Genomic DNA, 26,530 nt, shown 5'->3' with positions numbered 1-26,530 from the left:
CCTTTAATAACTGTCCTAAGAACATACAAAGAACAGACTCTGTTGGAAACCAAAATTATTTCTAAATCTTCCCTTCCCCTCCTCTCCTCTCCCTTCCCCCAACATGCATATAATCTGCCTCTTATCCTAAAAGGATAGAACATGCCTTCTGAATTTTGAAACTGTTGGTGTAGGTCATAGCAACAGAAAGGCAAAAAATGTTAGAACAGTGCCCATACCAGTGAAGTCAGATTTTTTTTATTGATGATCTGCTCAGCACTGAATTAAAAAAGGGCATTAATAAAACAGAAATTTAAACACATACTCAAAAAAGCCACATACGCAAAATGAAATTTCAAGCTTAGTTTCCCAAGTGACATTATGCCTGCATATTTGCCAAACACTTTAAAGCTTTAAAGTTTCCCTTTAAACACAGTGTAATAGGTTTCCATAACATACATTTGGGTCCAATTTTAAAATGCAACAATTTCCTGATTTCCCAGAAGTAAGGCACAATACTCAACAAGTGTCCTTTTAAGTAATTATATATTATTGTAGCAGTCATTTCATTCCAAGATCTATAGTTTTATGATTGTCGAAAGAAGAAAAAAAATACAAAACAAAAAACACAAAATGACCATGTGTTTATAACCATGGTGAAAAACAATAGTTGGCAATAGTGATAGTTAATCTAATGGCAATTGCATTCTCAGGCAATTTATGGCCAGTTTCTATGTAGAAAATATAGCCCAGTTTCAGTGGGCATGTCTACATGTGCATTTACGCTCGCTTTAATTTACTGCACTAGGCTGGCGTCTACAAGTGCAGGTGTTAAGGCGCATTAATGCTATGTGTGGACTGATTTGGGACTAAAGTTAGCCCCATGTCTGTCCACACACAGTGTTACTGCACAGTAAGGCATCTACATATGTTACTTTGCCATAACTAATCGGGCATAAATTTGATACCTACATGACGCAGGTATCAAGTTTACGCTCAAATTTGCATAAGTCGCCATATTTACTGTGCAGTAGATGTGCACATGCAGATGTGCCTTGTATGTTGTAAACAAAGAGCAGTATTTTCAAGTGTCCTTAGTGAGAGTGAGTGAAAACTGCTCACTTTTATTCCACTGAATCTTATTAAAGCTCATTCTTTTAAGATAGAAAGCACTGCAGTAAAATTCTCCAAGTACATAAACATAATCAATATGTTTTTATGGTTTCTCAACTGAGGCACCTGGTAGAAGAGCTTTACATTCACATTTTTGGAATAGGAGTTGCAGCCACTGCTATGCTTTCAATAGCGCATTCATCAGTGCCTCTGCGGATTCTGAAGTAACCATTTTCACCCCAGGCAGTTCCCCAGCTGTTTTTCACTATCCAGAATTTCTCACCGGTACCTGGATCTTTGCCATAGCCCACAAGCAAGACAGCATGATTGGTCAACTCAAAAGGGTTGAACTCATCTTGCACCTGAGTATGGTGGTAAATCCCTCCTTTATAGTACATGAAGTCATTATAGACCTCAAAAGCAACAGCCATTGGCCCATTCTTAATTAGTTCAAGCTTCATCAAGGCCTCATTGCAGCCACCATAAAAGCCTCCAACATAGCTGTATTCAGACACATAGTGGTGATAACAGTTCCGCTTGTAAATGCATGGAGAAGCTGAGCCTGTGTAAGGGAAACAATCCTCCTCCACCACACCAAAGTCTTGGACATATTTTCCAGCGATGAGGTATGGGAAGCCACCATCACAACCTAAGAAGTCAGAAAATATCTGGTTATTCCTCGGGGAGATTTTTGGAGTGGGAGAAAAAAAAAGAAAAGAAAAGAAAAATGACCAGTCTCCTGAATTAGGTTGCAAAAAACATTTTTTTAAAATAGCTTAAATCTTTACTATCCCCAACATCTCACATTAGAGTGACCACAGCAAATGCACATTAAATGCTGAAGACAGTCATTCCCTCTCCCCAACCTTACCTTGGAAAAAGAGGAAAAAATTCCTAACATACTTCCAGCATAGAGAAGTGGTTCCTAAGCCTATTCAGAAGACAGCCCAACTTCCCCTCTGAAACACACAAGCCATCTCCTACTCTGCTTTTGATTAGGATGATGCCCTGTGAACTACAGCAATTGAAGTATTGTCATGAAAACCTACAGTTAAAAAATACCACATACTCCAGTTGTCATTACGGGAACTGTGCCCTTTCAGAAAAGGAGGGGGGTGTAAGTTAGTCACTGTTTTTGCTTTTTCCTTTCCTCTCCCCCTGCCTACTGTTTTGGCATACTTGGTTCCTTCCTCCCAATGCCCAATATGCAACCTGCCTCTTTCAGTGACTCCCCTAGACATGGAGTTCAAGTCCTGTAACCTACTTTACTATATTTCCCTCTGCAGGTTCCTTTCATTTTCAGCTACTGCTGCACACAGCCAGGCTGCAGGTGAAGAGCATGGATGCCTTTAAGAGTTTTTGTAGAATAAAAAAGGAAAAGCAGATGGCAAATGGCCAGCCAGTCTCCCATCAGTGATTCTAGCCAACAGAACATGCCCAAGCAGACAGCAGAAGAGATGCTAATGATCCTGGAATATAGTCCACTCCAGTGCAGTCAAAGAAATCAGCTATCACAAAATGTAGTCATTCAGTTTGACAGCCGAAAATTAACCACATTTCTCAGTCACGATGTCAACTTATTCCAACAGCTTAGGTTTCTTGCTGTCATGGAGGTACCCATTTCACTGCAAATGATCTATCTCACCCTAAAACCAAGGGCAGAATTAAAAAAAAAGATCCATCACAAGGGATTTCACTAGTGCAGTTAGATCTGATGGAGTATTCCTCCTGCACTGCTGAATACTAGACTAACACTTTGGTATTCAATGTACTTACCTTGAGAATACTGGCTACAGGACACAATTTGCTGGGTACTAAAAACTGGTGTCTGGGAATTGTTGGTTAGGATGCGAATTCTTGCCTCCAACATGCCCATGGAAGCAAAGGAATAGCAGCTGCCACATGATGCTGGGGAAAAACAGGAAATGCAGTATATCAATAAACTAAGCAAGGCTGGTATGCCACATGGACATAAACCTAGCATCACACCAAACGAATTAAACCATGCTTGCTTTTTTCCCCCCTGTGTACACTATGGCCATGTCCAGATGAGAATGGTTGTGTGGTATATGGCACCATGGTGCCAACTCCACACATTCAGGTATTCTCCATGCTGCAATGTAGCAGTGTGGTGTTTTTTGTTTGTTTGGTTGGGGGTTTTTTTGGCTGCTGGAGATGCAGGGGTCAAAAAACCTGTGCAAAATAAAGGGGAATGGCAAACACTTGGCTGGCCAGAGCCATGCTCCAGCTGCTGGTCTGGCTCTGAGTGGCAGGATCACCACTGCTGCAGCCCCAGGAGACCCCCAGGACCTCAGGTAAGGCTCGGTGTTGGCTTCAGCCTCTCCTACCCCACCTGGGGTAACTTGCTGCACGCAGGATGGTTTGTGGCACAGGCATTCCCTGTGGACATGCAGCAACAAAAGGCATGCTTTGCTTCTTGTCCCTGGGGAAACAAGTGGATGCAGCCTATGACTGCAAGCTAGGCTTCAATAACTCAGCAAGGTCTCTCAAGGTACATTTAAACTCAAGCATGGAGGTAAATATGTAGAGAATCCTTAATAAGATCAGCTGAGATGATCAAAGAGAATGCTTTTTCCTGAAAGAAATTTAAAAATGCTTTCTTATTTAATTTTTTTTTAATGATATTTTTAATAAGATAGTTCTGAAGTTTCATAATGTTCACATCTTTACAAAAGGACACATGCGTTAGTAAGGTACAGAGGATGCTCTCAATCAACTACTTCACAGACCACCCTTTACAGGGCCTTGGCATGCTTGGTACAATCTGGATCAAGTGAACTCTAGCCATAAGCAAGAGCCCATCAGTCGTTTCAGAACTGTAAATTCCTCATATATTTCCAACTCTACAGCTGCTTTGAGAAGACCACATAAGAGTCTGGTACTGTAAATGCAAGGTTTGACGCAATGGATTTTTATAATTGTTGGCTCCTTGGGGACGACAATTACATGGGCTTTCTGGAGGTACTTAGTTGTCCTCTGCTGCCAGGCAACTACAAGTTAAGTCTCCCTAGCCTCTGTTCTACACCAACATTTAGTGTCACCATTCAGTTTTTATGCTCTCACCTGCTCGGCATTCTCTATAATGCAGCAAGAACCCGTGAATGTGAGACTCACTGTGGAGGGGAAATTGCTTGCATGAGGTCTTATTCTGTCTACTGCTCATCACCAAGGTGTCTGATTGACTTACCTGCTGTCATGAAACAGGGAAATATGGCAAAGATTTAAAAAGGAAGGAGGTTTGGGGGAACAAAAAGAAAAACAAAATACCTTGTCTAAATGTGTAGGTGGGTAACAAGCAGGGCTATTATAAAAGCAGGACTTTATGAAATTGTACTGTAATTCAAATGTGAACTTTGCTGCATCTCTGACAAGAAGGGGGTGGAAGGCCCTTTCTTAACATGAATGCTCTTTCCCAGCAGGGCTGATTGAAGTTATGAAAGGCTTCACCCACTCTTGTATAATCAGAGCATCATTGGTTGCTTGGCCAAGCCACAGAAAGACATGTTTGCTGTGCCTCATTTACAAAGGTATGTTAAATGGAACAGCTTTGCCCTGAAAGCCTAAGACATTATGATACTCCACTCAAGCCCCGCACTCTTAAATGCAATAGTACACTTGTCTGAACAGACTTCAATATGAGTACCACACAAGTGGAATATCAGCAGAGACACAAAGATAATTGCTAGAGCTGTTGTATGTCCAATGCCTCCCACAAATTCAATCCCAAGTCAATTAGAGGCTTAACTACATTAGATTCCACTGTGGCAAAGGATCATTAAATTATGAATAATGACTGAAGAGCACAGAATTTCAAAGGTGAGGAACCAGGAGGGCATTATCCTTTCACCTATTCTGCACATAAGTTACAGGAGCTAGAACAGAGTTTTTGAGAACTGTAGCTCCCCAGGTCCAATCTGTTACAGAGATGTATTTGCTCAGCAATACTTCCCAACAGTCGAAATAGATGGCAACAACCACTGGAGACGAATATATCCTTTCCAAAAAAAGTAGGATATTCTAGACACACTGAAGGGATATGCTTTTCTTACCTCATACATATGGATGCCAATATTAAAATCAAAGTCTAATTTGTATCACAATCCTGTTTGTTCTGTTCACTTAGTTTCAAACTGAGCTTTGTTTCTTGAAATTACCATACTAAATAAAGATATTATCCAATTTCTTTTTCTGACTATACTTGGGAATACAACGCACTAGAGAAAAGATCATAGTTGTATGGGATCAGCTTTAAGTCCCTGCAAGTTCCTACATTCCCTTTCCTCTCTTCCTTATGAAATATGTCCATTTGGGATGTTACTTCTTGAAAAAGATATTGTTAGTGGCATCAGGGCTCTAGTGTAGTTTGGACACAACCTGTGAGAGAAAGCATAATCTTGCTATTAGTTCAGCAATTATCAAAATCTTCACATGGATGCTTTGGCATTAGGAAGACATGCTTCTTAAAGCTCACAACTCACTCATTCTCAAGGGCCAGCTTTTCAGCATCTAAGCCTAAACTTTATGTTACTGTGAACAAGATTGTTATTGGGGATATCAGTGATACTTGCATTAAAATTGCCTTTGATCTCTTACAAAGGACTGAAAGATTTGTTACTTGTGATATGCAAACGTATTCCCAAAACTTTTAAAATATTCAAGTTGCAGTTTCAATGCAAGGAGGTAGAGGCAATCCCTTTGCTAAGAAGCAGTAAAGCAAGATTGACCATAATGAGAACAGTGCTTCAGGAGGTAAACGCCTTGGATCCTGTCATGCTCACTGAGGAAAGGAAGACATTTATTTTGAGTAAATGGGAATATGTAGGAAGGACAGGTATAAAAAGAGTGGCTAACAGTTGAGAACACTTGGGTAGGGGTTTAAATATTTCCTATTACTAACATCATTGATTGTGAGCCAATCTTCCCACATTCTCTCAGCTTTGGCAAGAGAGCAATGCTTTAAGGATATGGCTTCATTATATGGCAGACAGTATCCCATTTTTATCAATAGGAAGGTTTGGAAAACAGTAGCCCCAAACTAATTTGAACTCTACACTAGAAATTATTAAAAGATTTTCAGGCTAAGTAATCAGTAATAGATTTTCCCATTGTATGAGCAAGGAAAAAAGGTTGGCCTTCATTGTATAAGGGTGTCAGACATTTAGCACTGTTCACACTCCAAGGTTCAAACCAACACTTAATTCTCAACAGATCAATCACGTAACTATAACTGTCCCTAAAATGATTTACAGTAATGAGACTTGAGGGTGGTAGAAGCCATCCTTTACAGGGTTATCCTTTCAACCTGTATGATAATTTGCTGTCAGCTGTAATTAGTGGAAGAATTAATAATTGAACTTGAACTGTATCAATTCTAATATTAGAGATACCAGAAATCCATCATTGTGACAGCTTGGACAAACAGAGTATGATGCAGATCGCCATGCAAAGTGCTCCAGTAAATTACTTTCACTCCTCTAGTAATTCAGATGTTCTGATTGAAACGAGTATCCTCTAGTTTGACAGCAAGAGTCAGAAACTTTTTCAAACCGTCTTTGAGTACAAAGTGCATATTGACCTTCCCTGCCAGCCACAACCAGTCGATTAGCAAAGTGGTGCTTTTTCCAGGCAATTTCATTATATAGAGATTCACAAAGAAAATCTTATACCTTGATTTCGCACAGGACTGACGTAGTTGACACCATTAACATTTCTCCAGTCCCAGGATTCTGGCAAACTTGAAGCTTGTTTAAGTATTTCAGGTGTTAGCGGTGCTGGCCTTGGTCTAAAAAGAGAAAAATACACTTCTGATATTAATGTGTCACTGTCTAGACAGAAGACTATTAGAGTGCATAAAGTGCTGACAACTCTAGGCCTTTGCTTCCACAGCCTGTTTCCTAGCTCTACCAGTAGCTACAGTGAGCTGTTTGGAGCAGTGTCCACACATGCTGAGTAGCTGACATGTCTAAGTGATCGCTCCTTGGCTTTGGGATTGGCTGATTCTTCAGTCTCAGAATTGCATTTAGAAGGTGAAATCCCTCTACCCAGTGGAATTTAGAAGGCAGCTTTGTTAAATTTGGGAAGGATTCTAAATGGAAATTCTTCCCCAAAGCCACTTCAATTCCAAGACATGTAGAAACAACCAGTGACTGAAGCGTGAAAGAGAAAAAAAAGACTTCATAGTTAGTAGGGTCGGAAGGGACCTGAGCAGATCATCAAGTCTGACCCCCTGCCATGGTAGAAAAGAGTATTGGGGTCAAATGACCCCAGCAAGGTGATTGTCTAGCCTTGTCTTCAAGACCCCCAGGGTAGGAGCCAGCACCACTTCGCTTGGAAGTTGGTTCCAGATCCTAGCCGCCCTGACAGTGAAGTAGCACCTCCTGATGTCTAATCTGAATTTACCCTCTGCCAGCTTGTGACCATTATTTCTAGTGACTCCTGGTAGCGCTCGGGGAAACAGGGATGCCCCCAATGACTGTTGGTCCCCTCTGATTCGTTTGCAACCAGCCACTAGATCCCCCCTCAGCCTTCTCTTATGGAGGCTGGGCAGGTTCAGGTCCCGTAGCGTCTCCTCATAGGGCTGCCCTGCTGCCCCCTGATCATGGAGAGGGTCCAGAGGAGGGCCACTCGCATGTTGTCCACATCCCTCTTGAAGTGCAGTGCCCAAAACTCCAAATTACAGCACTGGAGAAGACAATAGGCAAGGAGGATGGGATGATAATAATAACACTCTTTTTGCTGATACCAGGGGCAGCTGCATAAATGCGACTTTTCAAAGCAGATAATTGTTATGACCAGTTACAAGTTTGCTCAGACTGTGCTGAAATTGAAAGCTACCATAGACTGACAACATCCTCTCCTGGCCCCTGTGGAATGCCAGAGACCCTGAATTCACCTTAACTGTGCATGCCAGTACAGTGTTCTCCCCCAGTTCATCCACAGAGACAGCTCCCCAGACAATGTGCCCTGGAACTCAGCCTCCTTTATATTTGACTAGAGTTGCTGTGGAACTGAAATGTATGAACTGTCCATTTTAAACAAAAAATAAAAATAAAAATACCTGCCGGGGTAGGTGTATGGTCATCCTTGGGTGATTGGTGCTTAAAAAGGGCCAGCTGTCATTCCAAACCCATATTTTCTGCCCCGTCACAACCTCTTTCCCTAATACATTTTAGCGAGCCAAAATCCCTCCCCCCTAACAAATCAAGCCAGAAATAATTCTATTTGTGAACCGCTCAAGACAACCAGATGTTTGGATAATCAGGAATCAAGCCGGGGAATACACTGGCACTCCATCAGAAAGCCGGGAAGCAGACTACATCTGGACTGTATATAATCTGATCTGAACTAGGAGCCAGATCTTCAACTGGCAAGAAATCAGCACGACTCCCTAGATCCCTAGGGAGATGGACAGATTCTTAACAGCCAAGAAGTCACCCTTCTGCAGCGATACAAGCAGAACACCTTAATACCTAGGGGCTCTGGAGTGGAGGCCTCCAGCTCTTTTAGTCAGTTCTTCCAGAGTCAGAGTTTCATATTCCTTGTAGGCTGCTGCAGTCCAGGATTTCTGAACAGTGTTGATAGTATTCACAAAGTCAAGGTTGTGCAAATAAGGTCTGTTTGAAAATCTGCAAAAAGTTGGAAACAGCACAGAAAGGTTGGAATTGAAGGCTAATCTCTCTCACTGGTTGCACAAGTGCTGTGATAATACAATATAAGCCCTTACTACCAAAAAGGCTTTGCTAGACAGCTGCAACATATCTGCATCCCATCATTCCCATAATACAGCTGGATTTATAACATCACAGTCTAAAGTTATGTTAAGGACAAAGAACGATGCCCACTTCAGAAAGATGTTTAATTAAAAAGGTACAAAAATGAACTTTTAACTATGGCTCCAGGTAATAAGTTTGGCCGTCTTTGTACATAAACAGATGTATCTGGATGTTACAATTAGCTTAGGTTGAAAGCAACCTTATTAACTTCATGTTCTCACCTTTCCTTTGGTTTCTGGAGAGGCAACTGGTTTATACGGATGCTGGAGGGAGAAGGAGACACTTTTTGTCCAAGGAAGCATGCCCAGTTACGGCCAAGTACATCATGCACCCATCCTGGAAGGGTCTCATGGCAGTAACTGGTTACATTTGAGCCTTCTTTTGTGTACTGTAAAGCAAAGCAGAACTAGGTTAATATACATGTAACAGCCATGTTAAATCCTGTGTACTGCAGACACGCGACACCTGCACTTTGCTATATGCCAGGTTTTGGAACCTGCACACATTACAGCTACATACTGACTATATAAAGAGGAAACTCTGTCCAGGTATTCAGGCTCTTTCAACCTAGGTGGTGTTTAGAGGACACTGGTATGAATGAACATTTCTGGTGCCCTACTATAATTCAGAGCAGCCAAATCAGAACAGCCAAATAAGTTGCACAGACAGCTAGAAGAGCCTGTCCATACAACAACAATAAAAAAAATGTGAGCCTTATGAACTTTAACAAGAACACAGCCATGTTCTAGCTATGGCTTCTGAAAAGGGCAAAACATGATCAGCTGCCACAGTTACTAACCTAGTCCCAGTTTTTCATAAGAGGCATCTGGGGCAGGGCATTATAATCTTCTCCATTTATGTTACTCCTCAGGTACTCTGGCAATAAGCTTGGTGTGGAAACCCAAGTGATACAGCTGTGAGTCCACACAAGACTGAGCCAGCTCTTTCAGGATTTGTTGGGGACGTGTAGAAAGATAAGAGAACAGCTAGTATCTCACGATCTAGACTTCCTGAAATTCCCATTTCCAGGAAGCAAGAAAAAGTAAGTTTTTGTTTTACATCCCAAGATGTGATAAGTGAAAAGGGAAACTGATTCATCTTGGTAGTTTCACTCCAACTAGAAGTTGTATTGATTCAGTACAGGGTTTGTGTTGCTGAAATCTATTGATTTGTGTGTGCAAATATTATTCCAGGAACATAACTTGTAACACCTTCCTGTTGCCCAGCTCCTGCCTCCAAAAGGCAACATTCAGTCAACAGTATATTCTTTTGCATTTTATCTACTTAAAGTGGGATGATAATTACAATTATTTAATGAGTTCATCCTGCCTAATGACTTAGTTTTCTGCCATTTAGATATACAGAAAAATACTGAAGCTTCACTCCATGGGTTAACAGTGTTTTCAAAGCATAATACTTAGCCTTAAAAAGATGGAGCATAAAGTGACAGGTGGTCCTAAATTCTGTTTAGAGCTAATCAACATTAAATGGTGACTGAGTGCCCCCACCCCCCTCCGTAAAAGTGGTGATGCCCAAATGGTCCTTCTTGTTGGAGAAGGAACTGTTTAAGAACATCTCTGGGCCATTCTGCAGCTGGCTCAGCGGAGGATACTATCAGAACAGGCTAAAGTCCTATTAATATGGATCAATGCTGTAAAATATGCTCAGCCACAGTTGTCAAGAGGTTTTCTGACACTCCTCTCCCCAAAAGGCAACATCCACTCTACATGTAATATGCTAGTTGCAACTGAGAGGAGAGTAAAGGGATAACAAGGACAATGAAAGAAATACAAAAAGGACGGTGTGTTTGTCAGGCTCTGCAGGGAATCTGAAGGAAAACAACACCTGGCAATATAATTAAGTCTAGCAGGATCCAAGAGGAAGAGCGTTAATCCTCCACTGGTTTTATGACATAGGAAGTTCATATTTGTTACCAATATCAGGATTGTAGAGGTAGTACTTCTACATTCACAACACAAGTGTGTCTCCTCCTAACAGGAGCAGACTGGGGCACTAAAAGGCCGCAGTGTTACCTTGTTCTACTCTTCCCATCTCACAGTGAAAATAAACAGACTGCGCTCAAGGGACAAGTGCACTCAGCTGAATACCTGGGGGGAGGCAATGATCTGCTCTATAGCAGAAATGTTGAGAGGAATTCTCCACAAGAGTGTCGATAAAACCCCCAAATTCTGCATCACAATCAGAAAGTTATTGACTTCACTATTAATCAGTCATGGCGAGCGCACTGTATTGGACTCTGCATAACAGCCTCAGTAATCAATGCTTACCCGTGCTTTCTAAAAGCCACCGCAGAACAAACACACCTAGGCAGAGTGCTGCTCATCATGAGGACTGATCTTGAATCTTAACCACCCATATGCGACTTGCTCACTATCCTCACTCTAACAAGCTAGACAGTCTATTATATTTGCCTTGCATTCAAAACCAGATGCCAGCAACAGCTGCTTAATAGCCATGTCAAATGTCTGAAGTGAACGCCTATCTTCTGTTCTGTGAAAACCTGGCTATTCAGATTCTGAACCATACAAGCTTAAAATAAGCCTGTGAGAGGGCTAGTATATTAGTGTAGCCTTACCACAGGATACTCATTTGAAAAAAACACAACAAATCAGAACTTTAAAGCATGTATTCCAGTGGGTCTGAACACAAACAGGATCTCTATTTTATTCTTTAGTTCTTTAGATTTGATTAAAGCAAAAATTGCTAGCATCACTGTTTGATGTACAAATTTACTCAAAGCAGTACCATGCAAGAAAGGACAAAAGGGTCTAAGGCTGCTTGTTAGCAAAAATGAGTTATTTTTTGATGGGAGTTCAGTCTCCTGCAGTAGTATCTTACATATGGTACTGTTAGAAGTCAAGACTTTTTGTATTCACTGGAATATGTAAACATGGATTTTTATTTTTAAAGAATGAGTTAACATCCTTGAAAACCAGTGAAAATCTTAAACAGATTTCTCATCAACTCAGAAAAGATTCAACTGCAGCAGAGGGAATAAAATGGAGTTTGTGACCTTATATTTCTTCAAGATGTATTTTTAAATCCTGTTTTTCATCCCAAAAACAAGGAATCAGCTTTGCTCACTGCCTACCCTCCTCCCTAGCCAAGGCAATATACTAAAATTATAAAGTAGCTGGTTAATTTGGGTTTTGCATTCACTAGAAATGAAAACACTCATTGAAATCTGTTAGCTTCTTAAAATTCCTGGGTCAGACCAGATCAGTTGCATTTTCTTAACTTGTTAGCTACTTCATTAAATCTACCTTTAAGTGGCATAGCTTTGGATGAGAAAACAGTTATTTTATTCAGACTAGTTATGAATTACTTTACTTTAACCAAGTCAGACTTTGATAGAGGTTGATAAAAGACTCAACAATTCTGCTCCTTAAATGAGGACAGAAAGTATAGACTTTCTTGGAAAACCCCCAACCTCTACACCCAAACCAGACAGGATCAGTTGTGAGGCTGACAGTAATTGTTAAAAACAAATAAAGCAGCATCACAAGCCACTCTGGCATTTTTCTTTTAGTGTTCTTAAAAAGGGGTATGCCTGTTTTTGTTGGTTTTTTTAATCTTTTCCAGGTCGCCATTAAAAGAAAGAACTAGTTTTGCTTACAAGAAAAAGTGAGAACATGAAATTTTACTTGGTTGATTAAAGACCAGAATAAGCATTTGCAAACTTAATTAATGGTACCGACATCAGCTTATGTCTAAATGCTGGCAACCTGATTCAGTTAAGATCAATTTGCCTACCCCTAACAGAAAAAAATTATGCCACAAGATCAAACTGTGCCATGGCTTTAAAAGACAGTTCTTGTTCTCAAAAAATAACTAAAGAGAGCAATGGTCACTAGAGGGCACAGCATCAAATACTTCAACATTAAAAACCCTTAACATCTTGCTACCTCTTCCAGCCTAAGAGCACAAGTTCACAGGCTTTAAAAGCTCGAAGGGGCTGTTATGAGCATCCTATAAAAAGCAGAGACCAAAGAACTTCCTTCAGTAGGACATGCAACTGCAAAAGCTCCCTTTCCCTAAAATATGAATGAAGAGCATCCATCTATACCACCTGCAACTGAAACAGTGCTTCAGAAGGGTGCCCAGTCTTAAAATTCATTGCATTTGACAGTAATCTTTCCCACTGGATAATTATCCTTATTGCTCAGAATTTGAATCTAGTTTCCAATATGAATTCTTCTGACTTCAGAATTTAAGGTGAAAAGGTGATCTATGGAGAACCATAGATATGAAAGGGATTCCTGAATCAAACTCGTAAGTTCTTGTTGGTCTGATGCATTGCCTTGAACTAAAGACTTCTTGCTATCAGACTGTGCTACATCTTTAATCAAGCAAAGTATCTTTCATGTCAAATCTTCCAGTGCGGGCAACTGTAGGCAGACAGTTTGGGGAACATACTCAGGGCCCGATATTGGAGGAATTATGACAACCTAATGTTTGAAATACCTAGCACCACCTCTTCCCTTTTTGTTCCTTCTTTCTTGTGAACTTTCACAGAGATACCAAGAGAAAAAAAAAAATCTCAGTAAAATGGATCATTTTACTGAACTATAGGTTGTGGAAACAGACTGTACATGCTTAAATACTGACAGAACATGTTACCCAAAGAAGCATAACACGGAGTCTTGCTGCTTTAATATTAGAGTCACTATTTACATAAATGAGGCAAAGAACAAGAAACCTATTTATGCACTGGCAAAGGAGAGCATTTTAACAGACCAGCCAGCCATTCTGCAACAGACGGTGGTTTACTAAAATATATTTATATTGCCCATTAATGATAAGCAAACAGCAGGTGCATGCCCATGTCCTGAGATCGACCTACTGAAGTCAAACAAAGACTTGACTGTTAGTTCCAACTGATTAGCAGAATTAAGAGGCATCAGCCAATTTAATACCAAGAAGGTTCAGTTTTAAATGTTTCTGAGTAAAGTGCATTCACAGTGACCTGTCTTGAAGGGCCAAGACCCCCACCATTACACTCTTGTACTCTACAATCTAAGCTCTAATTTTTAAAAAGCAACACAAACTGGATTTTTGCCGTTTTTAAGGAGACCCCAATTGATAATGAAGTCCTTAACTCTCTCTAAAGAAAAAAAATATGGGTATCAGGAATGTCAGTCTTGTCTTTCCCAGTTCTGCTGGAGGATCTACTGGGAGTCTCAGAGGATACAGGTTAGCTCTTAAACCTTAACTATAGCACAAAAATAATCAAGCCCTTACCATAATTTTCTTGCCTCTAAAAATCAGCCTTTAGGGCTAATAAAGGCTGTAAATACTATAGTCAAGTCAAATAGATGACACTCCCCCCAAGTTAGATTCTATGTATGGAAAATTTACAAATTTGTTATAATTTTCCAGGTAAAGAATCTAACTATTGGAGGTCTGCCTTGAATTCAAGGGAGGTTTGCACCCACCTCCCACTGCAACAGCACGGAAGATAAGTCTGGGGGGTCAGATAGACCCTTTGCTCTCCCCAACTTTCCCCCCTAGCAGCTCCTTCCTTGAAAGTGAAGAGCAAAATTAAAAACAATGACCTTGACATTAAACATGGCTGTAGCAGTTTGCACATGGTATCCATACACTTAGTACATTAAATATTGATGTATTTTATCTTTCTTTTTTTTTCCCCCAAACTGCACTTTGGCACCTACTTATATATTGTACAAGCTACGCATGATATTAATCCAAAACCATTTAAGGCTGGTGAAGAAACAGGAATAAATGGAACTAGGAAAGCAAGGCACAACTTAGCCGCTGGGGTGAGGAGGAAGTCAAAAGGTACGCAGTGTAGTGGCTCACTATGACTTGAAAGAATTGTGGGTGACAGCAACTATACTTAGAGAGCACTACCATATACCTTGTTCAGATGGGCTGCACTAATCTATCCTTGTGATTGGTTCCCATTAGCACGTTTGCCCAGAATAGGCCAAGTGTTTTATGTTCAGTGTTGTCTGCATCAGTTAACCAACTTCATAGTTGGTTTCTATTGCTGGGCTTTTAGCAGCAATTTAATAACAGACAATGGGTATGAATTTAATGAGGTTTCCTTATATGTGATAAGACAATGGGCTTCCCCCTCCCCGCCATGCCAACTGGAGGGAAAAAACCTGGTCTTGTATTCAAGTAAATATGGTAGAGGTTATGTTTATCCTCGGAAAAAGTGTTTTGTTCCGAGACCCTACAGACACACAAGTCCACTGTCCCACTTCAAGTCCTGCTGAAGTACGCGGGATAAAACATTCTATTGCTTTTTCCCAAGATGCTACGGGATGCATTGTAAAGTTATTGTGGGTCATTCCCTATCCCTATTCCCTGAAATGGGACTTGTTCTTTTGGGAAGTTCTTTTAAATTGCCAAGGGTGGAGCATATCACATGCTAGACCAGTAAGTAGGAGAATGCTACTCAAACTGGAGAGTCCCTGATTCAAGGACTCATTTTCCAGTTGTTTCTAGAGATCAAGTAGTAAACAAGGTTAGAAAGTTATATAATAATGCTACTTATAAAAGCACAAAGATTCCCAATATAATGAGGGGGGATGTAAAAATACAGAATATTTTTTATGAAAGTTAGCTGGGAATGATGGAGAAATAATTCTCTAAGAGGCAAACCACGGAGCAGGGTCCCTTGAGAGGGAAGCCCAGCCAAGGACTGAATGAGAACAAACAGCAACCTCCACCCAGAATGGGGTGACGGACTGCAACTCTGCTCTGCTCCACATGCAGCTTCTAACTTGGTAACCAAAGGATAATAATGTTTTGTTCTAAAATTCAATGGCTTCGGCCAAGTAAACTTGCTAATTGGGTTTGTTCTTCATTAACACGGCAAAGCTGAAGGTGGCTTGTTGCGCAGGATAAGCTTCAGAAAGAGCCCAATATTATAGGAGCTTGTTTAAACAAGAAGTGGTGGGTTTGGATGCATCAGGACCATACAAGCAGGTTTCAATGAGACTTGGCAACAGTCTTATATGGACCTACATTTCAGGACCTACTGAAGAAACAATGCTCACGCTAAATAAATTAAATATGCCTCTGCTTTTGGGATTCTTCAAACATTCATTAGAAGCGTGTTATTCAGCTTTAGGTGCTATGATTTATTGCTCATCTTTATAAAAGGCCACTGAAAGCAGATGCCTTGCAGCAACAGAGATTACTATCATGCAAGTGAAGGCCTGAGTTAGAAGCTACTCTGCCAGCTCATGTCTGAATCTCTAGGAGGACATGATTTTTGCAGCATGCTACAAATTTACTGGTGCTTAAGACTATTGTTACAAGCTGCTCTTATTATGTACTTGAGTATGATAACCTGGGCTCAGAGCAAATGGGGCCTCCATGGGAGTACAGTAGGATGCCAAATATTTAATGGTTCAAAGGCTGAAGGGGAAACAATAAAATTCATAAATACAGATTGTCTTTCTTCCACAATACAGCAAAAGAAACAGGCTCTCCTTTGCAAGGAAACAGTTACAGAAAGCAAGCTACAAAAATATATGGAATAAGCTCACCGAGTCCATTCCTTTGGAGAGTCATTTCCCCACAGTGCCCAGGCGCAAGAACAAATGACTTGTAAAATCAGAGAGATCCTAAGAAAATGTTAGTGGGTGACTGGTAAGTAGGTTGCAAGAACAAAGTTACAAAGTCAATCTCAGACATACATTATGGTTAAACTTCTCGTGTTTACATATGGCAAAATGCCATGTTGTAACCACTGTATGCATCCTATTCTATACATAGGAAAATATACCTGTTTTAAAACAAAAGGGGAAAAGAAAGTTATACTACTTACCTCCATGCAACTTGGAATTAAGTTCACCACTTTCCTACATCCTTTTTAGCGTAGACTTTCATACCACAGGTCTACCTCAACAGCAATTCATACCAATTGTTAGACTATGCTGGCAGAGATTAGGTGGATCTGTTCCTGCATTAAGTATAATGGAATTACACACCTGCAACTTACCCTAGTGGCTGACCACATGATTAAAATCAGGCTAAATCTGTGGTGCAGAAGGGAACTAAAATTCAGAACTGGGGACTTGGCTCTCAAATTTTCAAACAGGAAATAGTGAAGAGGTGACAGACAAAACATGGTAGGCAGTCCTTATAAGCCAGGCACCCTTCCTACAGTGAATTGATGCATTGCTATAAAAACTGCAAACCCTCTTTCACATTGAGCAACAGCAGCTAAATTAATCTGACAGGAAAGCAGGCCAATTTCACAGCCTCACTTAAGCAATACATGAAAAACTGTAACTTAAAAAAATAGGGAAACTGAGCAGGGCAACCATTCTGGTTTAGTTTAGCTACTTTAGCTACTTTGGAGTAACCATCGGATACATAACACATCATTAAAAGTGATAAAACATTACTTGTTTTGTGAGTAATTATCTTCAGTCACCTTTTATAAGAAACTTATGCCAGTGGTGGCTTCCAGGGTTATTTCACCAAACTATAACAGAAAGGTTTATTCAGCAATTATTATGCCAGCCAGTTTCACTGTGTAAACAAGTTTCCTAAATAAAATTCCTTTGCCTTCTAAATGTTTTCCAGACACTATGGACACTGGCATTTACCCTCTCTCCCTTTGCTAAAATGCCAGTGAGTGTGTCTACACACGAAGCTACGTCACCATAGCAATGCACTGCAGTGATGTAACATCCACGGGCAAGAACCGTGACACTGCAGCTATGTCACCATAGCAACACGCTACCTCATTATAGCATGTCTTTACAGTGACATCGTGCCTAAAAATAACCAAGTACAGTGCGGCATGCACGGCGCAGTACAGACTGTTACTGCATTGTCTTTTAATATTTCCAAAAGAAAGCACTAAATGACAGCACAGTAACAACAATGCCATAAGTGACATGTGTAAATGCAACCACTGAGGAGCATGTTGCTATCTATTACTTCCCTTCACTCTACACAGAAGTTTAAAAAAATAACCTGAAAAAGGGGTGTGGGGTGGAATTTAGGCATAAAAAGTAGTAAAAGGAAGAATAAAGATGTTTTTCTCGTTAGAAATTCAGATCTTGTATCTTCTTTATCTAGACCTTTCTTCTAGATGGTTATCACTGAGGAAGCGACTTTTATTCAACACTTCAAAAAATGTTTTAAGCTGTTTTTGCACATATCAGTGGGAAGGAAGGTTCTTTGTTAAAGAACAAACACTTGTTCCTGTTCAATTACGGACCAAACAAAAACATTAAAAAAAAAAAATCTTAGTCCACAGCGCTGCATTTTCCAAAAGATACAGGAAGATGATTTGACATTCTTAGATATTTTCAAGGTTAAGTACCCCCTCAACCAAAGAAAACCAAATTGGGGGATGTGGAATTTCAAACTTTCAAGTGCTCTTTCCATATCACAAAGCTAAGAAAGGCAAGCCCTGTTTTTCTTTCTATCACCATTTTATTTTTACAGGAATAGCCGAACACCTCTTCCAAGGGAGGAAGGGTGTTGGTTTGCTTCTGTGTTTGTACACTTGGGCCTTTCCTAAACACTTTAAAATAAGCATTCATGCAGCACTATCAGCAGGAGCATGAATGGCACCACAGGCTGGTAAAATGGCTCTGTTCCCAGAGACACTGCAGAAGGCAGGTAGACCAGAGCCCAAGAGGTGTGAATGTAAATTCACTATTTTAAAGGAAACTATGTTAACGTATACTAAGTGACACCTGGTGTTGGGTTCTGTAGGCCGTTTCATATCTAATCCAATATTATGGGGAGACTAGGTCCAATGAGAATCCAATAGGGGAACAAATCTTTCATACTTGCAAAACCACCGTAGGGTGCAGCTGCTGTAAAAACTGGAAATACTGGTCCAGCCCTAAGAAAAGCAATTGGTGGTTCACACTACAGAGTGCAAGCACTAAAGCATCTGTGCTTTATTTATTCATGCTTTCCAGACAATGTTTTTGTATTATAAACAATTCTGGATTGCTTATACTCTGTCATTTTAATCACATTGCTAATATCAAATGAGAATGGGGTTAACCCATCAGGGCAAATTAAGTATAAATGTTCTTAAAACAGCAAAGGCCAACCTTTTTTGCAGGCATACCACAAGCTAAACTGTATGCCCTCCCTGACTGTCACTGATCTGCTGCTCTGTTTTCTCCTCCCTGCCCTACGTTCCATGCCTGATCTGCTGCTCTTTCTGCACAGTCACTGTGCCATCTGCCCCCTCACCAGGCTGCCACACACAGGCTGCCCATGCCACTTCTGGAACTCATGGCACCAGTTGGCCAGGCCTGATTTAAAGCACTCCATTCTAATACTTCCACCTAAGTTTTAAACTGAAGCGTTAAACCTAGGCATGTCTTATTACCTGAGGGCTATCAGTGATCTAACTCAGATATTCAGCACATGCTCTCTCTCAATACTGACAAAAAATACACAAAAGAAAAATAAAACCAAGAATGGATCAAGGAGTCATTCAACAATTACTCAGTTTTACTTCAGTGTCTTTGTTCATACCGGGGTGGGCAAAATGCGGCCCATGGGCCAGATGCAGCCCGCCAGGCCTTTCTATACGGCCCGTGGGGGCCCTAAAATTAATATACATCTGTCCCTGGCTGCCTGTCATGTGGCCCTCAATGGCTTGCCAAAACTCAGTAAGCAGCCCTCCGCCCAAAATAATTGCCCATCCCTGGTTTATACACATCAAAATTTGATTGGGAGCTCAACTGGCCTCACTCTCATTTTCAAGGCACCGGTCAGCTTTCACAAGCAGATGGGAATGTGTTTGGAGCTTTTGCCAAGCCTGTCTCCCAGTCACTCGGCTTTGTCAGTACTCGTCAAATGGACTTTGATTTCACAAGAGCCAGATGTACTATATTTAGCTTGTCATGAATTCCACTGAAGCAGCACTATCCCCAGTGCTTGTGTTGTAAAACTGACCTTCTGAACTCCATGTTATTTACCTTTCTTCAGCAAGCTGCTTGATATCTTGAAATTTTAAAATCCCTCACATTCATATTTGACTTCTCAGCTGCTCAATTTATTGGCAATTGAGGCAACTTTATACTTAACCTGATAAATCAGTCTGAGGGCTCCCAAAGTCTGCACTGATTTAATTCCTTCAAAGTGTGTTTGCCAAGGATCTGTAACTATTATATTCAGAGAAAATTAACTTGGGAGACCTGGCTGCATGAAAGGGAGGGCACTAGTGTCCTTTACTTCAACAAGGTTTATGTAGAGGCATAAGACCAGAAGGGACACCTAGGGTCATCTAGTCCAGTGGTTCTTGACCTTTTTTGTACCGGGACCCATTTGTAAACATCTCCTTTAAAGGAAAGTTCATTTTTAAAATTTGTTCATGACCCTTTGATATATTCTTGTCACCCACTTCTGTGTTGCTACCCATAGGTTGAGAAATACTGATCTAGTCTGAAAACCTGCATAACGCAGGATACAGAACCTCACCTAAGAATTCCTGCATCTGGCCTGTAACTTCTAGTTGAGCTATAGCATCTTTGAAAGATCTGCCCAGTCCTGTGTTAAAGTTGAAGTGCTGGAGAATTCATTTACTCCACTGTTGGACTGGCATAATAATACAACAAGAGACTTTGACCCCAAACTCAGGCCCCTCCTAGAGTGCTAAGAAGTTGCAGCTCAGTTCACTGCCTCATATGCTATGACTCTACACATAGGACTAGTTCATACAGGGAAGCCAATCAAGAGGGCAGGTTGTTACACAATATGCAGGCACTTAATTGGGGGATCCCCTTAGTCTGGAATAAGATTTATAAGATTATTATAATGAACTGGAAAAAGGTACTCTTATGCCAAAATAAGGGCATCCACAAGGGGGAAAAACTGCATCTTAAGAAGTTTCACTTCTCATCTTATTGCAGAAGAGTTTCCCTTCTGGCCTGGCTCTCCTACAAAGGTTCTCTACCAAAGAGAGAGGACAGCACCTAGACTGTGTGAAAAGATATATATTTATTTAAGCATACCCCCTTTACCTATATTTTTAATTAATCTGTTAATCAGAGAGAATATTTACAATTATTTCACTGTTTGTAAATGATTTATTTAAATCAAGGGATGTAATACATATCATTTTGGCTAATGCTTTTTTTCAGAGTCTGCATTGCCCCACTCCATCCAAATATATGCATATCAGACTTTTTGATGCTGGGTCTGACAAATAAATGAGGGAGAACCAAATTTCTCAACTGGAACAGAGATTGATTTAGAAATCAATCAGAAAAGCATTTTCCATATGAAGGGCTCTCAACTCCCCTGATAAAAATAAAAGGCAAAACAAAGAACTTCTGTGACATGGCTGACACAAAGAACATGAGGATGTGTAATCCATGCCCTGCACCATTGTACCATCAAGTCTTATTAAAATATACCTAGCTTTTGCATAGCACTTCATTGGTATCTTTATAAGGGCAGTCAGCTTCATTACCCCCATTTTACCAAGAGCAGCTGAAAGGTGAAGCAACATGCCCATGGTCACCTAGAAAGCCAATGGCAGAATCAGAATTGGAACGAAGGCCACAGTGCTTTGAATAAAAAGCCAGAGCATGCACAGACTTTTGGAAAAAAAGTTTAATATTTGAAAAAGAAAAATTTGACTTACCTTAAAAAATGCAAACCACTTATAGTCATTAATTACAACTTCAAACCCTTGATTGTAAATGATCGTGAAGAAGCCAGAGTTGCCTAAGTCATCCTGTGCCACATCCAGCTTCTGAAGACTGACAACCACTTTCTTTTCCACGGGTCCTGCAGAAGGAGGCAGTTGTTACATAGACTGATTAAAGCTTTCTCGTGCGGCCTACAAACCTTACTCTACCATATTTAACCATTCACTAACAAAAAATACTGGCAGAGTTAGAGAGAGATTGTCACATGGGGAAAAAATAGTTTGCCAGACATGGCATGATCAATATTTCGCTGGATGAGTTTGCCTTTTGGAATAGAAGTTAAATGCTAAGGCACTGCAAAGCAACAATGTATTTGAGTCTAGAAAAACAGAGTGCTGAATCTACAGAAATAGGTTTATTTAGCCAGGAGCTGCTACACAAGTTTCCTGAATCCAGCATATAACTATACCAGTGGGATCATCAATTTTTCTGCAGCAAAGCATACCTGTTGCCAATTGCTGTCAGAGGGTCTGAGCACTTAGCGTGCCAGGGCCTAGCACAGACACTAGAAAAATTGCAGCAGGAAACATAAGAAACCTGAAGGACTACACTGGTCCTCATTTCTGCTCTAGACCTCGCTACCACCCACCCCAGCATCACTGAGTTCAGCTTTTCCGTTTGCCAATTTCTGCTACCAGATTGGGTATTTCAAATGTTTTAGGTGGCTGGGGTTTTTTCCCCCCTCCCTTTTCCTGTAACTAATGCCCTCTCAAGGGAAGGTCCCATGTCCTCTTCCCAGGAAGTCCGGTTTTTAATCAACTTCAGAAGAAATAAGTAGCCTCAATAAAACCAATTCAAACAAAGAACCTGTCCCATCACACCCACAGATAAAAAAAAAACAACCACCAAAAAAAAAAACAGTAGGGGAGGCAATGGTACTCAGTTTGAGACACACATTCAGGGCAGAGCAATCCTAAACAAAATAGCCCAAGTAATTTTAGGAGCACTGACAGACCTGGAAGAAAAACAACCCCACTGACCCCACCCCACCACCACCCCCACCCCCACCACCAGGCTTTAAACAAAGCAGCAAAGTGTTACTTCCACCCAGCTCTGCAGTGTCTGTATAGATTGGGCACTTCAGCCAGGCTTTTTGGCACTTTTAGCTAAAGTTGATTCAATCAGCTAGTAGATAAAAGTAGCAAAAAAGCCCCATTAAAGCACCTGATGAATACAGACATTGGGAAAGCCCAGTGCAACTAAAACACTGCCTCTTCTGGGTGTGCTGGGCTACGCGCTGGAGCACACTAAATTTAAAAATAAAGCAACCTTGGCTTTTTTTCCCCCACCACATTTGCAAGCAGCCTATTGTATTCCCTACACTCAGCTGGGCAGAAAATAATGGTTGTGGTTTCATTTAGTTTAGGGCCACAGCCATATCTAGTTTAGTGGTTTTTCTTCTACCAATATTAAAAGCAGAACTGCCTGCAAAACTCACGCAGCCAGGTTGCAAGCAGAGGACTCTGCTCCCATGAGAAAGGAAAGGCAACTTAGCAGCCACTTTCTCATCACAGAAGCCTGCTCTGTTCTGCCTTTCTTGCGTCCCAGGGCAGAGATATCACCACCAGCTGAAGAGAAGCAGGCCATAACTCTTGGATTTAAAGACACCTTCAAAACTCTTAGAGGTCAGAAGCCTGACTTATGAGTAAGTGAGGTACCCGCTGGCATCACATGGGGACACTGGAGGGAATTTCCACTCGCAGTCACCACTCCCTTCCTTACCCGCCTCCACATTTTGGACAGCATTTCTTCCTAGGAGCTCTCTGTTTATGAGGTTGGGGGAGGTGAAGGGGGGAGAAATAGCATGTGGGGAAGTCCACCCAGCTCCCTGTAGGATACCCTCCTCTGGCCCCAAATTTCTCCTTCACGGAGGCTTCGTCCCAGGAGATCAGCACTAACTCCAACCGGGTGATGCCCAAGTGAGCCAGCCTGAGGGGCACTGGCAAACACGTAATAATTCAGGGAAAGAGATCCAGGGCCAGATCCCACCAGGATCCAGATTTTGGAGAGCATCTGGTAGGAGATGACATGCACCTCTTGTTTATAGGAGGGGGTGAAAAATAATGTGTGGGGAAGTCCTGCCATCTCACACCGAGGTCCCTGTGGAAAACCCTCCTCTTGCCCTCAAGTGCTCCTTCACAGAGGCTTCCTCCCAGGAGATCACCGCCGACTCCAACTGGGTCATCCCGGAGGGAGCTGGGTGAAAGACATTGGCAAGCACATAACACTTCAGCAGCTGTCCTGAGAGGCGCTGACAAACGTGCGATCATTCAGGGAAACGGAGACAGGGCCCGATCCCACCGGGGTCCCCAGATGCCCAAAGGGCACTACGAATCTGCCGGAAAGGGGATCGAGAAGAGGAAAGGAAGGGGCTGAGGCAGCACTGACCCCACCCTGCCCCGAGGGCTCTGCCAGGGGTTTCATAGTTTCTAGGGTCGGAAGGGACCTGAGCAGATCATCTAGTCTGACCCCCTGCCGTGGCAGGAAAGAGCACCGGGGTCAAACGACCCCAGCAAGGTGTTCATCCAACCTCCTCGACTCCGGACTCTGAAACCGACTCTGCCAGGGGTGTTTGGAGAGCCGGGCCAGGAGCAGCGGGCTGTGCCGGGGTGGGGCTGTTAGGGAGGCCAGGAGGGATGGAGGGCCAGGCCAGGGGCAGTGGGTTTTGCCAGGCATGGAGGGCAGCGGGCTCGGCCGGGAGTGTGGAGGGCGGGCAGGCCAACAGCAGCGGGCTCCACCAGGGGTGTGAGGGATGGAGGGAGCAGTGGGCTCTACCGGGCTGTGAGGGAGGGCTCGGCCGGCGGCGTGTGGAGGGCCGGGGCCCGGGGCACTCACCGAGCTGGGAGCAGTTGATGTGCCGGCCCCCGGCGCCGCGCCCCCTGCCCACCTGGAAGAGCCAGGTGCCCTGCAGGTCGGCGAAGGTGCAGTTGGCGGGGGTGTCGGCCCGCGCCCCGGGCGGCGGCAGCAGCAGCAGCAGCGGGCCGAGGGCGAGGGCGAGCGGGAGCGGGCAGCCGCGCGGCCCCATGCCTGCGGGCCCGGCGGCGCGGCAGCGGGGAGCGCGCAGACACGCCCGGCGGGGCAGGGCCGGGCCGCCTCTTCCTCCCCGGGAGGCGGCTGGGCGGGGCCTCGGCGGCATGCTCGTCTGCAGCCCGGGAAAGCCGCCTTGGGCCCCGCCCCTCTTCCCCGCAGCTCTCCGCCCCTTTCCGCTCCCCTCTTGCACCCGGCTGCCCCCGCCCCCGCCCCCGGGGACAGGGATTTGCACCCCGAAGGACCGGGCGTCACGGCCTTTGGGTCCCTTTCACCTCCCTGCCGGCCAGCTTCGTGCTGCGCCGAGTTCCCAGTGGGCGCGTCTACACGAGCTGCTCAACTCCGGTTGAGAGCCGACGACTGCGCAGTAAGAGCGCCGTCCTTTGTTCTCGTCGCGAGTAGTTTTGCTACCGAGAAATGCAAGTAGCAAAACGACTCTCCATTACGTACTGCACGGTAGAGCACGTGTAGATGGCCGGCGGGGAGCAAATGTGCTCCCGGCAGCAGGGCCTGGGAGATTGCTCCTTGCTCTCAGACGCCGGTGTGGCGCCCATGTCCCCCTGCCCGGCAACGGGGACCTCCCAGGCCCTGCTCCGTGGTCGCGATGGGACAGCGGGCCTGGGAGGTTGTTATCTCGGAGCCCTGCCGTACCAGAGCCCTCTCCCAGCAAGGCCCGGTGACCTGGGAGCTGGCACCGGGGGATAAGGATCTGTCCGCACCAGCCCTGTGACCGCGGTCAGGAAGTGGGGCTGGGAGCTCCCTGCTGCTGGGTGAGGGCTGTTGTCCATGCCTGAGCTCCAGTGGCAGAGCCCATCCTGGCAGCAGGCAAGAGGAGGCAAAAGATGTCTCCTGGCCCTGTACTTCCCACCAGCCCCTGGGCTAGCACCCAAGGGGAGCCTAGAGCTCCCTCACCTGATGCAGGGCTGCAGGGAGCAGGAGCAGCAAACCTGCCCCTGTATCTCTGAATGTGTAGACACATCCCCAGGACAATTTACTTTAATCTGATGCCACATTATTTGCATGTAGCATGGGCATGTAGACATGCCCAGTCATTAATAAATCCCTAGTGACTTTTTCTTTGCCATTTAGTATTTTGTAAACTCTTGGCATGTGTGTCCCCACCATCAAGTGGCTCTTTTCTAAATTGGATCAGCCTCACCTCTTTAGTTTCTCCTGATATGGAAGCCCCTCCACGATGCTAATCATCCTTGTTGTCCTTCTCTGGAAGCATTGGAAGCCTTGAATCTCCCACAACCTAAGCTTGAGGAGACAAATAGACCGGTTGCCTGTCTAAATTTATTGCATGAGTTACCAGTTAATTGTGTGATCATTACTTTGCACCTGTGAGCCAGTTTAAATGCGATAACTGTCACTCCAGTTGTGTAACTATCACACCAGTTGTGTGATAACTACTGTGCACTTGTGCAATTCACCAGAAATTTGGCAATATTTGTAATGTGAGAACAAGGATATGCAAAAGCCAAACACAGAACTTCCCCTGCCCCAGGCTCATCAGCTGATAAAACAAGTCCCCCACATCGCTGGCCCAGCCATAGAAGTATGGATAGGTTTTGAAGAGTTTGTGAGGAGGCATTCATTTCTCATGTTCAAATGTTTAAAAAAATATTCTAGTCAAGGGATACAGCAGTTATGTGGCATCAACTGGTGCTCGTCTGCACTGGTGCTTCCACCATTTTCCATTCATTACTAATCACAGTTATTGCAATAGTGCCTAAGGACCTACTGAAAAAAGCATATCATGTTAAGAGCATGAGAAAGTAGACCATAAATACTACACTGGGGCAAACTACAGGTCTGTCTAGCCTGATGTCTTATGGCTCAGCTTGGCGCGGTATCTGACGGGCCTATCTTAATTGTGGTCTTTGTCTTTTCTCTCACTGTACAAATGTAGAGGAG

At 43.0% G+C, this 26,530-nt stretch overlaps 1 protein-coding gene across 1 annotated transcript; it reads right to left on the bottom strand.

Moving 5' to 3' along the window:
* Positions 1 to 221: 221 nt before the first annotated feature.
* CTSC (cathepsin C) lies at positions 222 to 24,725 on the bottom strand. Its single transcript, XM_090030605.1, has 7 exons — positions 24,422 to 24,725; positions 21,520 to 21,665; positions 9,107 to 9,273; positions 8,583 to 8,738; positions 6,780 to 6,895; positions 2,869 to 3,000; positions 222 to 1,741 (listed from the first exon to the last, which is right to left on the bottom strand). The coding sequence occupies exons 1-7, from the start codon at positions 24,720 to 24,722 to the stop codon at positions 1,239 to 1,241; spliced, it is 1,521 nt and encodes a 506-aa protein (XP_089886731.1). The 5' UTR covers positions 24,723 to 24,725; the 3' UTR covers positions 222 to 1,238.
* Positions 24,726 to 26,530: the final 1,805 nt, after the last annotated feature.

Source organism: Crocodylus siamensis, chromosome 1 (assembly GCF_052110815.1).
Source record: "Crocodylus siamensis isolate JL-2025a chromosome 1, ASM5211081v1, whole genome shotgun sequence".
Lineage (NCBI taxonomy): Eukaryota > Metazoa > Chordata > Crocodylia > Crocodylidae > Crocodylus > Crocodylus siamensis.
This window is presented reverse-complemented; position numbering and strand designations above follow the sequence as displayed.

What these genes read in the sequence shown, in the direction of transcription:
- CTSC (XM_090030605.1), bottom strand. Translation starts at nt 24,722, where the DNA reads ATGCCGCCGAGGCCCCGCCCAGCCGCCTCCCGGGGAGGAAGAGGCGGC. An exon ending in CAGTCCTGTGCGAAATCAAG is followed by an intron (nt 3,001 to 6,779) that starts GTATAAGATTTT and finishes GTTTTTCCCCAG; the next exon opens with CATCATGTGGCAGCTGCTAT. An exon ending in CTGTAGCCAGTATTCTCAAG is followed by an intron (nt 1,742 to 2,868) that starts GTAAGTACATTG and finishes CTGACTTCTTAG; the next exon opens with GTTGTGATGGTGGCTTCCCA.